This window comes from Betta splendens, chromosome 9 (assembly GCF_900634795.4).
Source record: "Betta splendens chromosome 9, fBetSpl5.4, whole genome shotgun sequence".
NCBI classification, from domain to species: Eukaryota; Metazoa; Chordata; class Actinopteri; order Anabantiformes; family Osphronemidae; genus Betta; species Betta splendens.
In genome coordinates this window covers 23481636-23496383 of record NC_040889.2, presented here as the reverse complement: position 1 = coordinate 23496383, position 14748 = coordinate 23481636, and the positions used below count along the sequence as shown (strand labels likewise).

The 14748-nt window shown below is 39.6% G+C and overlaps 2 protein-coding genes across 4 annotated transcripts; one reads left to right on the top strand and one right to left on the bottom strand.

The window, feature by feature from the left end:
* The first annotated feature begins 5169 nt into the window (after positions 1-5169).
* Positions 5170-11808, top strand: mier3b (mesoderm induction early response 1, family member 3 b). Of its 3 annotated transcripts, none has more exons than XM_029161268.3 (13): positions 5170-5291; positions 6124-6148; positions 6385-6530; positions 6920-7042; positions 7185-7308; positions 7531-7604; positions 7724-7796; positions 7914-8062; positions 8205-8286; positions 8388-8482; positions 8596-8723; positions 8857-9011; positions 9173-11808. In XM_029161268.3, exons 1-13 carry the CDS (start codon positions 5283-5285, stop codon positions 9646-9648), a joined length of 1659 nt encoding a protein of 552 aa, XP_029017101.1. In that variant the 5' UTR covers positions 5170-5282; the 3' UTR covers positions 9649-11808. The 3 variants fall into 3 exon arrangements, with proteins under 3 accessions (XP_029017101.1, XP_029017102.1, XP_055367498.1); XM_029161269.3 differs by lacking the exon at positions 5170-5291 and adding an exon at positions 5409-5545; XM_055511523.1 differs by lacking the exon at positions 5170-5291 and adding an exon at positions 5936-5959.
* A 166-nt stretch (positions 11809-11974) lies between these two features.
* On the bottom strand, positions 11975-14570 carry elac1 (elaC ribonuclease Z 1). Its single transcript, XM_029161270.2, has 5 exons — positions 14296-14570; positions 13812-14018; positions 13573-13631; positions 13205-13415; positions 11975-13107 (listed from the first exon to the last, which is right to left on the bottom strand). The coding sequence occupies exons 1-5, from the start codon at positions 14450-14452 to the stop codon at positions 12629-12631; spliced, it is 1113 nt and encodes a 370-aa protein (XP_029017103.1). The 5' UTR covers positions 14453-14570; the 3' UTR covers positions 11975-12628.
* Between the last annotated feature and the right edge of the window lie 178 nt (positions 14571-14748).

Here is a 14748-nt window from a genome sequence, read left to right as displayed (position 1 = left end):
TTGATGTGTACTCAAAAGTGAGAATTTCCCAAGTTTTCAGCTTGTACATCCTCTGTTCTTTTCTCCTCACAAACTGTTCTTGCGCTAGGATCTCGGGTTACCATGGAGACAGAATCACCCACATGTCTCGTCATGAGGACACTCTTATCCATGACAACACAGCTGTTTCTTCTATCCTTCACATTTGGTACGTTGCTCATCACTTTGCATATTTTGCACAATATTTGAATCAAATGAGCTGTGGAGCATCCTGCCTCGACTACTGAAGACATTCATCACAGCTGCCATGATTGAATGCTTCTGAAAATTATCTCCGGTGTTAAGTAATATTTTTTATTCATGCAGACAAGCTTTTGCTGATGACTCTCATGCTGTAGCTTTGGGGGAGAATAAAGAGTGTGATGGATTTTTAAGGTGCACTAAAGAAGAACAAACCACACTGAATCTATACAGCGTTTTTAATCCCTACATCTTTTACCTCATACATACACTAGACAGTAGTTTACAGCATTAGTTGTTGGCAACAAGTGGATTCATTATTTTTCTTGGAAATTACTCAAAACCACGTTTACCCTGCGTCATTTTTACAAATATGGGCATTTCCACAGTTGCTAAATAAAACTAGTCATTCAAAAGGGTAATCTCATCAAAAAACGTGAGTCCACAGCATGACGTAAATTACAGATGTATACAAACACCTACACAAGTGGATACTGCGTCTGACTGCAGAGGGAGAGAAGAAATTGCAGTGCCCACTCACTGTTGCTCTGCCTTGAAGTGAGCTTTCGCTGCTCAGTGTTCCAATCGTGTAGCAAAATGAGGAGAGCGCACACAACGCTGCCAAGATTTTACTACAGCATTTATACAACATGCCCAGCCTGTCATCCTGACGGTGCACTGATAAACAGTGGAGTAGGATCTGTCATTTATCTGTCTTACATCAGGGCAGACAGCCTTAAGTGGACACTGCTGTGCTGGGATGTAGAGCTCAGCATGGGGTCGAGGAGTGAAGCAGCGCTGCTAATACTCAGACTCTGGGTTTTTGCATGTTCTCGAACTCACCGACCCCAGCGTCACCTGAGGAGCAACGGGAGCTCTCCAAGAGGCTCCAGAAGTTCATGTGCCAGCTGGTAATGGCCGAATTAAAGTAATAGTGATGAGTGCTTAAGGCACATTTAATAAACATCACTTCAGGCTCGGTAGTCTTTGGAGCACCTGATGAATTAAATGCACCTATTTGCACACATTTTCTTTGGCCGATTCAGTGGGAATGATAAAGGGCTATAACTGCTACTATTTCTGGCCTATCATCCAGCCAATAACAAGTCCATCTGTTAATAACTAACTCAGATGCTGAAAAAGTTCCATAAATGTTTTTATGTTTGTCATAAAATTATCTAAATGGTTCTGTACACCTCAGTCAACCACGGTAAAGACACACATTAAGTCCAGAATAGAAACAAGTGGGGAAACACTTTATGGCATGCACTTCACCTTTACAAATCACAGCTTGCAGCCTAAAAGATTAAAAACTAATGTTTACAGTGGCCATTGCTTTGATGCTGATGATATAGTTTTTCCCCATCATTGTCAAAGCAACACGTTTTTAACCAGAGCTAAATCTGTGACATCTCCGACACACATTTATGGAGCTACTAAATGTACCTCTGAATCTATTTTCATGTCCATGGAAACATTTAATGGAGAAATACACTTCAACGGGGACACCTGCTGCTAATGAAGTACCCATATAAAATGCCCTTTAGAAAGGCTCTTCAGAGACAAACGGGTGCATATAAATATAGACAAATCAGTCCTTGGAGAATCTCAATTAGCATCCTCTTTTAACACCTCTTGTGTTTATTTAGGAGAAAAAGTGAGATGAATGACGAAAGTTGATTGTAAGTCAACAGGTTTAGTATGATTGAGATGTGCTGTTGTTAGCGCTTATGTACTACAGCGAAGATGACTAAGTTTTACTGACAGAAGAAAAACACCAGTCACCAACACAATGAGGCGCAAGACATGTTTTTGTTCAAACCTCTGGGTGACAGTGACACAATTATTTATTTCATACCCAAACACCATACAGTAGCTTTAAACACTGCTGCATCAAAACACTGAAGGACAATATGGAAACAAACATGTTTTTAATCATGACATATTTATCGCTTCTCTTCATGCCAACCATGATTTCAATATCTGTTGATGTCTGGATGGATTTGAAAAGGTAACATGTCCAGACTTACAGTACAGCAGACTCTTTTAATGTTTGCAGTATGATTTGACCTACATTATCCAGAAGTGGCACAATACACAGTATTCTAAATACAGTAATACTTAACTTAAAGCGATACTTTACCGATAAAAAGCACGATGTGTTAAAAATTTTTTTACATTTTATCAGCAGAAATGTGCAACAGCATTTAACATTGATGGTCTATGTCCAGAGAAAACAGGGAAAACTGAAGTAATATGTTGTGGTTGAAAATGGTCATATCCTATAACACCCAGAATGCATTGAGCTCTGACGAATCACCTGAGCTGCAGTGATTGGACCTACCTGTCGTGTAGCTCCGCCCCCCTCTCAGCCCAGTCATTGCTGGGGCAGGTACAGAAAAAAAACAGGAAGCACTAGTTGTAGTCTGTGAGCGCATGAAGAAAAGTCCTCTGAGATGTTTCAGAGGATAATACTATCTCTTCATTCTTAAATATTACCTGCCATTTAAATCCAACCAAAATTAGTTTGACTTTATTTGTTTGTGTAGAAATATAAAACGACTTGAGGTATCATATAAATGGTTGTAAGACCTTGTATTTTATGCCACCTTTTGCTTTTTAAAGTTAAAGTATCATAAAAATAAAATAGAAAGACACAAATAAAGAATTTACTTTGGGTGCATCTATTTATTACTCATTTCAAACTAAATTTGCTTCACAGAAAATTCTATTGATTTGTAGTTTTCTTTAGATCAGTATTTACTCGCGTCCGAGCCACATAAGGTCATAGTGTGATATAAACAAAGGCATACGCAAACCATTTTCTAGTATTTCTTAGAAATTTGGATTATCCTGCACAACAGCGTGCTTGACTTGACTCATGTTTCGTTTAAATTCTAAATGGCTAAGCAGAAAGGTTTGTCGGGTGCAGCTGTTGAGCGCTTAGAGAGCCCCGTGAGTTGATAAATACTGCACTTATGTACATACACAAATCTGTGTCACTGCACATGTCAGAGGTTTACATGATTCACCCCAAAGTATCAACACAGCAGGCCGTTGGTGTTTGTACAGTCATTGTTGCAGCCGGTGGAGGGTGGTGTTTGGAGGACAGAGGAAATGGAAAATGCTAACGTTGACTCATGAAGAACTGTCACACAATGCCACCTGGTGGATTGTACTTACCTGTTTATTTGATAACATATGCATAGTAAATATTTTACTACCCTGTTTTGACTCAGTTAGGCACAGTAGAGTCTTGCATTGTATTAGTTGGTTTGTTATTAGTTGGTTACTGAGTTGTTGAGACGTCATGGTCCAGCACTGTTCATGATGACAAGAGCACATTCAACGCAAGTGCAGCTCTAGAGTGATTAAAAAAAGACAATCACCAGGAAGTAATGCCTCTCAGTGCCTCCAATCAGCTGAGTAGGCATTTGCTGAACAATTGCAGAACCAGTATACAGTAGGTGCAAGGCAGTGTTAATCGGCAGCATCCGTTTTACGCTCCAACAATGGATTGTGACCCTTTGTCACTCGCCTCTCCAAAGTGTGCGTCAGAGGATAACTTGTTGACCTGACAATTTCACTTCATTAGGTGAGGGCCCACGTCTTCCTGGCGATATTGTTCTGTAGACGTGGGCTTCAAATGGGCCTCAGTTGATTCAGGTAATCATAGGATGTTTAGTAATGACTGCTCTCATTTTATGCTGCTTGAACAGTACATGAGCAGGCAGCCACCTGTGCACAGACTAACACAAACAGTAAAAGGCTACTGCTACTGAGAAGGAATAAACTGGTGTTTTCTTGTTCAGGAAGGTATATATATTATTAATTTACCTCTAGTTTAGCTGAAACCTACTGATGCTGACCGCAGCGGATGTGCTTCTGAAATATCCAAACATAGTGACTTATTTGTTTGTCAGGTCCTCCAAATAAAGCCCACGCTGCCCTTCCTACGCCTTATGGGGAACCCTGTTTCCAAAACACTGAAGTGCTGCAACAAGTTGTGATGTGAATGATCCCTGTGACAAATAAAATGATTTAATATTATCTCTGTGTACTGTACACAATGATGTTTGTCATACGTTCAATTGCAACACAAGCAACAAATCTCTAAGTGACAGCAGTTAAACACACTGTTAACGCCTGTTATCGCCTGCTTCTACTGAAAAATTATAGGACAAGTTCAATATGATTAACCATATTTAAGACATTAACCGAATTATTACAATGTTCTTTATTTTATAGTAGGACACACAGCAATAGTAAAAGCAGTAATCATACTTTTGAAGTGTACTTTTGCCCTCTGGTGGCCTTTATAAAAGGCAAAATATCACAAATGAAACCACTGTAAAATGCTTTCTTCTTCTTAAAAAACTAAATAACTTTTTCCAATTAAACCAGCATTTACCATAAAATCTGAATTTCCTACAAAAAGCAAAAAGAGATTATAAATATGCATAACTGTTAGCAAAAAGGAAAATCTAAAAACAGTTTCCCCCAAAACATGTAGTTTCTTAACTGTGTAAACTTGCCTGAAAGTTTATATTAATTATTCCATAAATTAAGAGGTGTACACTATTCCCATGTGTATTTTATGAGGCTGAAGTTGTTACTAGGTAATACACAAGGTGATGCCACAAATAGCAAGTGTTGTGGGGTGACACAATTAAATATGCTACAAAACTATACATCTAAAATGTGAGGTAGTTACAGCGCTGTTAGCGGAGATGCTTTTAAATAGTCAGCGGCGACTGGAAATCAGCTGGGACGCTCCGAGAACATTCTAGGAATGCCACAGAAACATGCCACACAGCACAGACAGGCTCGACATCACGTTACTGATAAATCCCGGTTGTACCGCTGCTGTGTAGTTTGTGCGTTAGTGTGTTTTTTGATCATTTTCGTGTGGTCGATTTCAGATTCCAAGCGACTACCGTTAGTCTGATTAGTGGTTGGTTTGAACGGCGTCACGACCTCTGCCGTCACCTGGGCCGCTGATTGGCTAAGAGCGAGGATCCGGGTACTGCGCTAGAACGAGCTCATTAGCTAAAGGTACCAATATGGCGGAGGTAAGAGGGAAAACAGGGGAGAAGCAATCGATCTTAAATCGATATTTTTAAATTTTGTGTGTTGTATTTTTAATTTTTATGTTATCGATTGAGGATATTGTAGGTTTTGGCTCATGTATAGCGTGTTTCTTGTCATGATTATTGTTTCTGTTCGGCTAAAATTTGCCTGGATGTCGGCAGTGATCCTTCACTACAAGGCCGCTGCGCCTTCGCTCTCTCAGCTGCTCTGGTGTAGCGGCTGTGTAAATTGATAGGTAAAATTTAACGTTAGCTTACTGGTTAGAAGAAATAAGGGGTTCTACCGCGTCAGTAATAATATTTTATATTTTAAAAAAATCCTGATAACTGAACGACACATCTGTTGCAAATATGCCCCTCTGTCGATTTCCGTACCGCGCAAACGAATTTAATGTTTACATTTGTCGGCGCTTAACGTTAACGTTAACCTACCGCTTAGCTTGCTGCTAGCTAGCTAACGAGTAACGTTACAGAAGCCGACACAGTATAAGTCGCACTCTTTCCCCTAATGTAGTCATATCGGTCGATTTGGTTTGTACGTTGAGAGAGCAGTCGTTTTAATTTCAGGGTGTAAAACTGCCTTTGGGTCACAACTGGTGACGCTGGGTAGCGTTCCTTCGCGGCTAACATGTATTAGCCACCTTTCTCAGGTAACGTTGGTCGTAAATGCAGCTTGTCTGCTGGTTATAGTGCACGCCTTTAAACAACTTTTTGCCAAGTCGTTTATTTTGATAGTTGGAGCAGAAATGCCAGTGTAATTGTCAAACCGGCGTTTCAACTGTAACGCACACTTACGCTCTGATTTGCTTTGCAGGCTTCCCTAGGGAGTTCAAGTCCAGGTAAGAAGCCATGCGACACAAATAAGTGCTGTCTGTGATTTTCTATGGGTTTTAATAAAATATTTTACATAGTAGAATTCCTACCATGTATTAAGAAATTATACCACCACTACACATTCAACCCAGTATTTTACCACATCTTTCACATAGTATGTTACTGTAATTGAGTAGTAGAGTAAATATGGGCTCATCTAAGACGTTTGTTCTATTCCCCACCTCTCTTGATTTTACTTTAGTTGGCTCATTATCATCAGAGGACCATGACTTTGACCCAACAGCAGAGATGTTAGTTCATGAGTATGATGACGAGAGGACTCTGGAAGAGGAAGAGTCTTTGGATGGAGGCAGGAATTTTAGTTCTGAGATTGCAGATCTGGAAAAGGTAAACTGCTCTTTGTACAATATACACTATAACATACCCTACATTTATAAATGCAAGCAAAGGGTTACATATAACTTAAAAGAACTTAAATAAATAACTTTAATATTGTTGGACGGACCCTTTTCTGACCTAAGTGAAGCAGTCTGATGCTCTAGTTACTAAAACTGTACAATATTTCAGTACTTGCACAATTTCTGATGGAGGTAATCAATGTCATTGCAGTTGTTGTTTTGTTAAATATTTTATGTTTAAAATGCAATGCGTTTGGTCACGCCTACGTTCCATTGGAATGCTTTATATTTCCCAATATGAGTGTTCTTATGTTTAGATTGTGTATGTGATCTTAGTGTTTTTATGAAGCAGAAATTTTTATTTTATTTTCCATACAGGAAGGGAACATGCCTTTGGACGAATTGTTGGCTATCTACCGCTATGAAGCCTCTGCAGGCTCTAGTATAGACAGTTCTTCTGGAGACCTCACTGATGAGCTTCCTGATATGACTTTGGACAAGGTAAGAACTGCTGTTAAATGTGTGAGAATATCATTTTAGAAGTAAATTTAATTTATTTTCATAAACTGTATGTATGTAATTTAGACATTTTGTCAGTCAACTTGATCTCTCTCAATATAAAATGGATATTGTTTACTCCTAGGAGGAAATAGCAAAAGATCTGTTGTCCGGAGACTATGAGGAAGAGACTCAGTCCTCAGCCGATGATCTTACCCCTTCAGTCACTTCCCATGAGGCCACAGATTTTTTCCCTAGAACACTTCGATGTAAGTTTCACGCATTTTTAACAAATAAATTAGGGCTCCAGAACTGATGCATGTTTTTTTTTAAGCTACTGTTTATTTGTCCTGTCTTGGCCATTTGAGATATATTATTGTAATATATGAATATGTAAGAAGACATTATCTTATCAAATTTGATTGTAAAAAACATTGACGTTAAAGTGTGGGGCAAAAAATGTATGTGTAAGGTTTTTATTTTTCTTCCAGCCAATGCTGTTTCTGATGGAGATAAAGAGTCGGAATGTGATGAAGATGGACCGAGTCCTGAAGACTCCAGAAAGGTAAATACAACATATAATTTTGAAAAAAGAAAAGTGCAAGTGTATTTTCTTTAAATTTGGATCAGTTATAGTTTGCTCTTAAATTTAAACCTGTTTCTGATAACTGTTATGTTTTTAAGGAAATAATGGTGGGAACAGATTACCAAGCAGAGGTTCCCTCTTGCCTCTGTCACTACAAAGATGGAGAGAGAGGTGCTTTTCTATTTTAATTGTGTTTGTGATTTAGTTTCTTCTAATGTATCATTACAATACAATTAATACATGGTACTTCCCACTAAGTGAGTAATCTTAATGTCCTCTATTCTACAGTGTATGAAGATGAAGACGAGTTATTATGGAGCCCAGGTACAATGCCAGAAAGCAAGGTTAGGAGTTTCCTCTTTGAAGTGTTGTCACGGACAACAGATGAAAAGACGGGATGTGACAAGCAAGGGATGCATATTCGTGATAATGAGCAAGTAAGTAATTTCTTTAATATCATTTTGCATTAAAGAGCATGCATGACAAATTGTGAGCTCACATAATCAGCATTCATTACTTTAAGTCAACAAAGTACTGTCTCATTTGGTCATTTTGGACAATATTCACTTCCTTCTACAGGCTTTGCATGAGCTTGTAAAATGCAACTACAACACACGTGAAGCACTAGAACGACACTGCAGCCATGTAAAGTCCTCTAAAGGTAAGCAATGTAAACCAGTTTAACACAATTTCTGACAGGGGAATGTTACATTATTTTATACTTAATGGTATAAATTATTGAATTCTTTGCTTTAATTTCAGAAAAATCACCTCCTTGGTCAGAAGAAGAATGCAGGAACTTCGAACATGCACTACAGATGTATGACAAGAACTTTCACCTCATACAGAAACACAAAGTGAGTAACTAATTGCTTTTATAATTATTTAATATAATAATGATATAATAATAATAATGTATAACGAAACAATGTTTTTCATCCCTTTTTAAATGATTTTGTACCTCTCTTAGGTAACAACACGAACAGTAGCAGAATGTGTCGCATTTTATTACATGTGGAAAAAGTCGGAGCGCTTTGACTTCTTTGTGCAGCAGAATCGGTTTGGGAAGAAAAAGTACAGCAGTTATCCTGGTGTTACGTAAGTGACAGGGCCATCAGCGTATCTGATAAATAAATTTTGTATTTACGTAGAACTATGTCCAAGAAAGAAGCTGCTCAAAATTAAACAATCCACACTCAGTTTTATTAAAAAAAATGCATTTTTCCTCCAGTGACCTGATGGACAGACTGGTGGATGAAGCAGAAGGGCTGGCAGTGGACAGTTCGTCTTCTGTGTGTTCGGGAGCAGGTGGAGGGGGAAGGCTGGAGACGACTGCAGACCAGCAGCTCAGCTTGCTCAACTCAATCACAGCCAGCGACCTCACAGGTCAGTCATGGAGACGAAACTTGAACTTTAAATGGCTCAACAACCTACTTGTAGTGTATAGAAACCAAAGAGCCACTATTATTGTGATTTTTCTGCATAAACTGGTGACCTGTTCCCCATAAAAGCTACAAATGTTAATTGGGTGTCTTATCTCTTTGCAGCTTTAAGTAACAGTGTAGCGACCGTGTGCAGCCCTGCAGAGGTTAGTTGCTTGGACTCTTACACCTTTCCTCCTCTGGAAAGTCTCCACCGTGGCTCCCTGAACCATGACGAATCCCTTGGGTTTCCTTCCAATGGTGCAGACTCCGACTGCCTCAACATGCTTGATGCTGGTTTCTACCACTCTGACCTAGGCCAGCTAGGAGGCGTGTGTGTTAACAAGGACTGCGAGCGGCCCTCTAAAAGACTCAAGATGGCACTGCCTGACTCATTTATCAATGATGTATCTGTGGGTAACATTGGAGTAGACTTTGAAGCGAGACGGACAACAACAAATCACCACAGAATCACTGGCGCAAAAATGGCAGTTTCTGTCACAGACTTTGGTAGCTTGGCTGGCAGCGGCGAGCCCAATGGCTTTTTAGGAGCTCATGCACGGCACCACACACAGCACACTGCAGCACTTCAGTCAGAGTGATCTTCCTCAAATTTTTCGCTTTTTGAAATCCTTATCCCACTTGTACATAAGACTGACCTCACTGGAGAATCCGATTTGTTTAAATTCTATTATATATATATATATATATATATATATAGATATATATCTATATGTATATGAATATACTTTTGTTTTCATTTTTGTGTAATATGACATCAGTGATGTCTCTCATATAGAACTAAAATCTTGATTTCTCTCAAGAGTTTATATAGCCATTTATTTTATTTGTTAACGTCCGTGTACAGTGGGGCCCAGAGACTGCAGTAGGAGAGTTGTGTGTCTTCCTCCCTCACATCTGCACGCAACCTCTTCAGAGTTTGTCATCCTGCCATTCTTTTCAGCTGCCAAAACTGGTTTATTTCTGCCTGTAGTGTTGGTAATTGGTTGCCTGTTTATTTTGAAGTGGTACTTAAAATTGGTGTTTGGTTTACAGGTACTTTTAGTGACCAGGCTGGTGCAAATGGTATTTGTCCCTAGGTAAAGCTGGGTAAATATTGTATGAAGAGCAACACTAGCATGAACATTATCTTGAAGACCAGGAAGTGTTGTGGCTTCAGCCACAAGGCCTTCCAATGGTTTTCCTCAAATGTACCTTCTCCTGTGGAAGCTTGTCTGTAGTTGGTCTGCTTGTTTACTTTAAAACCGTTTAAAGTGGCCAAACTGGAACATGTGAATGTTTGCTACGTTTCTTTTTTACCCCCTCTTTTAGTACAGTACATTCTAGTTTCATTCAGTTTCTTTACATTTTGAAAACTGATAATGGAAAAAGCTTTTGCATGGTAACAGCCCAAGTCACATTTATATCACCTTTTTTCCCTTTTTAAATTCTGCTTAATTTCTAAGATCACTAAGTTAAATATAACAATGCAAAGAGACCGGTTGGGTTAATAGCCATTATAACATGCACTGCAAGCACAGTGTGTATTTATTGCATATAGGTTGGTAACATTGTTTCATCTTGTTAACTCATGCAAATATTAGGCATGCTTATCTGTATCTATCTGTCCTTTTTTTTTTTTTTTTAGTTGTGTAAACATTTTTCTAGACCAAGTAGTGCAGTCTTTAGAGGACCTGGCACACTTGGGTAAATCTGCTAGCAGTATTCTCTTTATTTAAACCCAATTATTTTTTTTGAAGTTCTGCCTATACTGTACTGACTGGAGAACGCCTTGTAGGATCTGGTTGGCATTTTTGTGGAGTAATAGCAGTAATGTTTAATATTCTCTTGACTGAAGTGTGTAATTTTGAGGTGTAAAATGTTTAGCGGGTTGTCAGCTGGTTGGATGCAGTAGTCGAGTTTACTTAATTTATCTATGCATTGTGCTATGAATAATTAGTTTGTTTCAGGGGTACATCATGTTTGTCAGTGTTTCCATAATGTTTGTACAGACAAGAGTCATGCCTCTAAAGTTAGATCCCACTGCTTAGTTTCCATGCCCAGCATCAAAGATTATTCATTTGTTTCATGTAAATAATTAGCAAATAGCCTTTAAAAAGTCTATTAACTGACCTCCTACACTTGTGAATCTGTGTTGATACAAAGGTTTTAATTTGATTCCTTGTCAAAAAGGCAATAATTTGTAGATATGTACAGCTATTTTGAGGTTTTGCATTGTACCAGTTGACTGGTGTTTGAATTCCTTTTCTCTTTTTGCATTACCCAGACACCAGGGCACAGCTGAAACCACGCATGCCAGCTGTGTCTGCTTCTCAACCACTGAAAACGGCTTTACCGAAAGACGTATTGATATTAATGTTGCAATTTTGCATTCAAAACTTGCAGCCATGTGTAAAAGACATCTTTCTAGAAAAACAACAAAAAAAAAACGTTTTACATGTCGTCGATAATTGTCTTGATGGTAAAGGGATGGCTGCTGCTCTATGTGGAGAGCTAGTTTCTTTTAATGCAGTGTGCATAATGCAGTAGGTCCTCCAAGCTCTTCTAGCTTTAGCAGTGCCGTGATATTTATTTCACCTGTGGTTTGTACAAAGACGCAGAAAATTGTCAGAATGTAAAGGCCATTAAGTAGTAGAAGTAGATTTTTCACCACCCTGTGAACTCTCGAAAATGTGATTTTATTGGTATCTCTGGTATGAGACTTGTGTGTGCGCAAGAAAGCACTAAACAAATTTATTTTATATTTTGTATTGTGTTTAAGTTTAAAATGGGGGGGAAATTATAGCAGTTGTGGTTTTGAAAAAGAAATCTGGAGTCCTTTGAAAACAAAACACCTTTGTGAATAAAACCTACAAAACGTAAAAATGTATATCCAGAAATATAGACAATCAAAAACTTCATTATGAGAAATGTTCAAGAAGCTATCTTTATTGTTTATAAGAATTGTACATAAGCATTGAGTTGTTTTCTTTCCTTTTGTTAAACATTATTTTGTATTTTCTGTTGTACTTTAATACCTTGTGTACAGATCCAGAAATAAAACTCTGGAAAAGGTTCAGAGATAATTGCATGGTATGTTCATGATTTATCACTCTGTAGAGTTGAAAATATTTGCTCATTCAAAAAAGATGGTTTCAGGACCGACAGCATCTGTAAGATCTGAAACCTGTCACATCATTATTCATTTCATTGTGATCATTTAAGTAAAACAGATTACAATTTTATTATTATTAAATATTTCCATCTAATTAAAATCAATTATCTTATATTTTAACTTGACACTTGAAAATTGGAAAAACATCGCATAATGCCCAGTAGTAGGAGTTTTCACAGTATCTCTACTGCATCATAATGTGGAGAGGAAACTGAAAAGGGACCACATCTACAGTTACAACTCGAAATCTATGTGCTGATTAAGAGTGATGTGATCAAAGAAGCCAGAACAAGCAAATAAGTGGTTCCTGGACTAGATGTCACAGTAAAGAGTGACTACTTTAAAAACATTTTATATTAAACAACAGACCAGTTTTAACCAGATTCAGTAGCACTTAAAACGAACCGTTACCTTGGTCTTCTTAGAGGAATGGGCAAAGTGAGAAAGTCTTCGGCCAGAGTCACTTCAACACCACTGTCCTGCAGAGCTTCCTCAGCCTGTCGTCTGAGCTCTGAAACACTATCCTCCTCTCCATCCTTCAGCAGGGAGCTGGGTTTGTACCTCTGACTGAAATGGTAGAGCACCAGCCTGTGTGCACAGCAGGCCCGGGCTACCGCTGCCGCCATGTCAGGGGTACTGTGTCCATGCTCCACAGCCTTGTCCCGGTGCTCCCTCCCCAGCGTCGCTTCGTGAACCAGAATGTCCGCCCCGCGGCAGAGCCTGAGAGGCTGCAGCCCAAGGACAGCGCTGCAATCCCCCAAGATGCACACTTTCCTCCCTGGTACGGCTTCTTCCAGCACCTCACTCGGCAACACCACACGCCCATTGTCTAAAGTTAAAGCCTCTCCAGCTTTGAGACGCCCGTAGAGAGGCCCTGGTTTCACGCCTGAGAGAAACAAAATGAGGCTGTGTTTAATCCTTTTTCATTGTTCACTTCATTGAACAACTACAATATGCAACTGGAGCTTGTACGAGATTTTTACCTAACTCCTTCAGTACTTCTGTTTTCAGTCTCCCAGGACGATCGTGCTCCTGAATACAAAAACCAAAGGAAGGGATGCGGTGGAATAACCTGAAGGCCTTTACCACAAACTTCTTGTCTTCAAACAGGAGGTAACAGTCATTGGAGACGTCCAGTGGGATCGACCTGCCCAGTCGCTCCTGTGGGTGCAGAGAGCCGTGCTCCGCTGTCATCTGTCATCAAGAGACAACAAACTCCTCAGTTAAATAAAAACGTAACATTTACCATCTTCTGTGTGCTTTAAGGGAACCCCGTTACTCATAGAGCTGAAGGCTGTCACTGAGGACAACAGGTGCATGGGTTTTTGTGGGTTAGACTCAGTTTCTGTACCTCCAGACTAAGGTATCCCTCTGCTGGACTCTGATCAGGTGTGGGCTCCAACTCATGTACTACATGAACATAAACAAGGGTAAGTTTAGAGCAGAGGACACAAAAAAAACGCGTAGCATTTGGATATAACATGGCAAAAGAGACGACCAAAATAACTTGGCTTCATGTATACAGACATCTATGATGTTCTGTGTGACCCATGGTGTACTGTAGCGTGTGGACATCAGAACTCGACCTGCCTGCATATGGGAAGAGCAGCTGTGATCCTGTGAGACCAAGCGACACCCTGAGAAAGTTCCGGAGGCCCCGTGGTCCGTAGATGTGCACACAACTCAGGTTCTCTGCAGAGTCAGGGTTCGTGTTGAGACTCACTGTGCACAGGAGCCCGGGCAAACCAAACAGGTGATCTCCGTGCAGGTGAGAGATAAAAACCTTGGTGATGCGACCTGGATACAATACACATTATTAGACAATTTTTAGTTTAGCCATAAGTAGTACTTCTCTCATTTTTAGGTACTACTTCCTAATTCTAAAATACATGTACATGTTAAAGTTACAAAAAATGAAAGTTAACAAATTACAGGAAACAAAAGTTGAAGGTTCTCTTAACAGGTTTGCAATATATTCTAAAGTTATGCAAAAACATAAACTGTTTAAATTTGATCAAGATTGGTTTTCTTCCTGCCCTTGTTTTAGTTTCTACAGTCTTTTATAACCGCTCACCGGCTCTCAGCTGGCTCTTCATCAGCTGGGTCTGGGTCCCCTCTCCGCAGTCAAACAGCCAGCACTCCCCCTCCGTCCGCAGCACCAGAGCCGAGGCGCCGCGGTGAGGGGACGGGTAGGCCGAGCCGGTTCCGAGGAAGGTTACGTCCATAGTCATTGTTCCAGAGTTAGAGGACAGGTGCAGGGAGAGTCCATGCGACGATACCTACCTACGACTGCATGCTCCCTGTAAACAGTCACACAGTGATGACGTCAAAAGGGAGACGGCGCGGCGTTCACGCTCCGTGTCTTCTCTCGTAATTTTAACGTTTTGAAGAACTGCATGAAAATACGTTTATGATAAAAACATTTTCTTTTCTACTTTCACCGATCCATTGAAGTAACACGCCTCGTTATACCAAAATCAAAACATTCAATTTCAAAGCTCTGATTTACAATTACTGTTTTTACAGC

Excerpts from the sequence above, each read along its gene's own strand:
- mier3b (XM_029161268.3), top strand. Across the intron at positions 8,063-8,204 it reads ATATTCGTGATAATGAGCAA|GCTTTGCATGAGCTTGTAAA; the intron begins GTAAGTAATTTC and ends TTCCTTCTACAG. Across the intron at positions 8,287-8,387 it reads CCATGTAAAGTCCTCTAAAG|AAAAATCACCTCCTTGGTCA; the intron begins GTAAGCAATGTA and ends CTTTAATTTCAG.
- elac1 (XM_029161270.2), bottom strand. The coding sequence starts at position 14,452 with ATGACTATGGACGTAACCTTCCTCGGAACCGGCTCGGCCTACCCGTCC. Across the intron at positions 14,019-14,295 it reads GAAGAGCCAGCTGAGAGCCG|GTCGCATCACCAAGGTTTTT; the intron begins GTGAGCGGTTAT and ends TATTGTATCCAG. Across the intron at positions 13,416-13,572 it reads AGGGATACCTTAGTCTGGAG|ATGACAGCGGAGCACGGCTC; the intron begins GTACAGAAACTG and ends TCTTGATGACAG.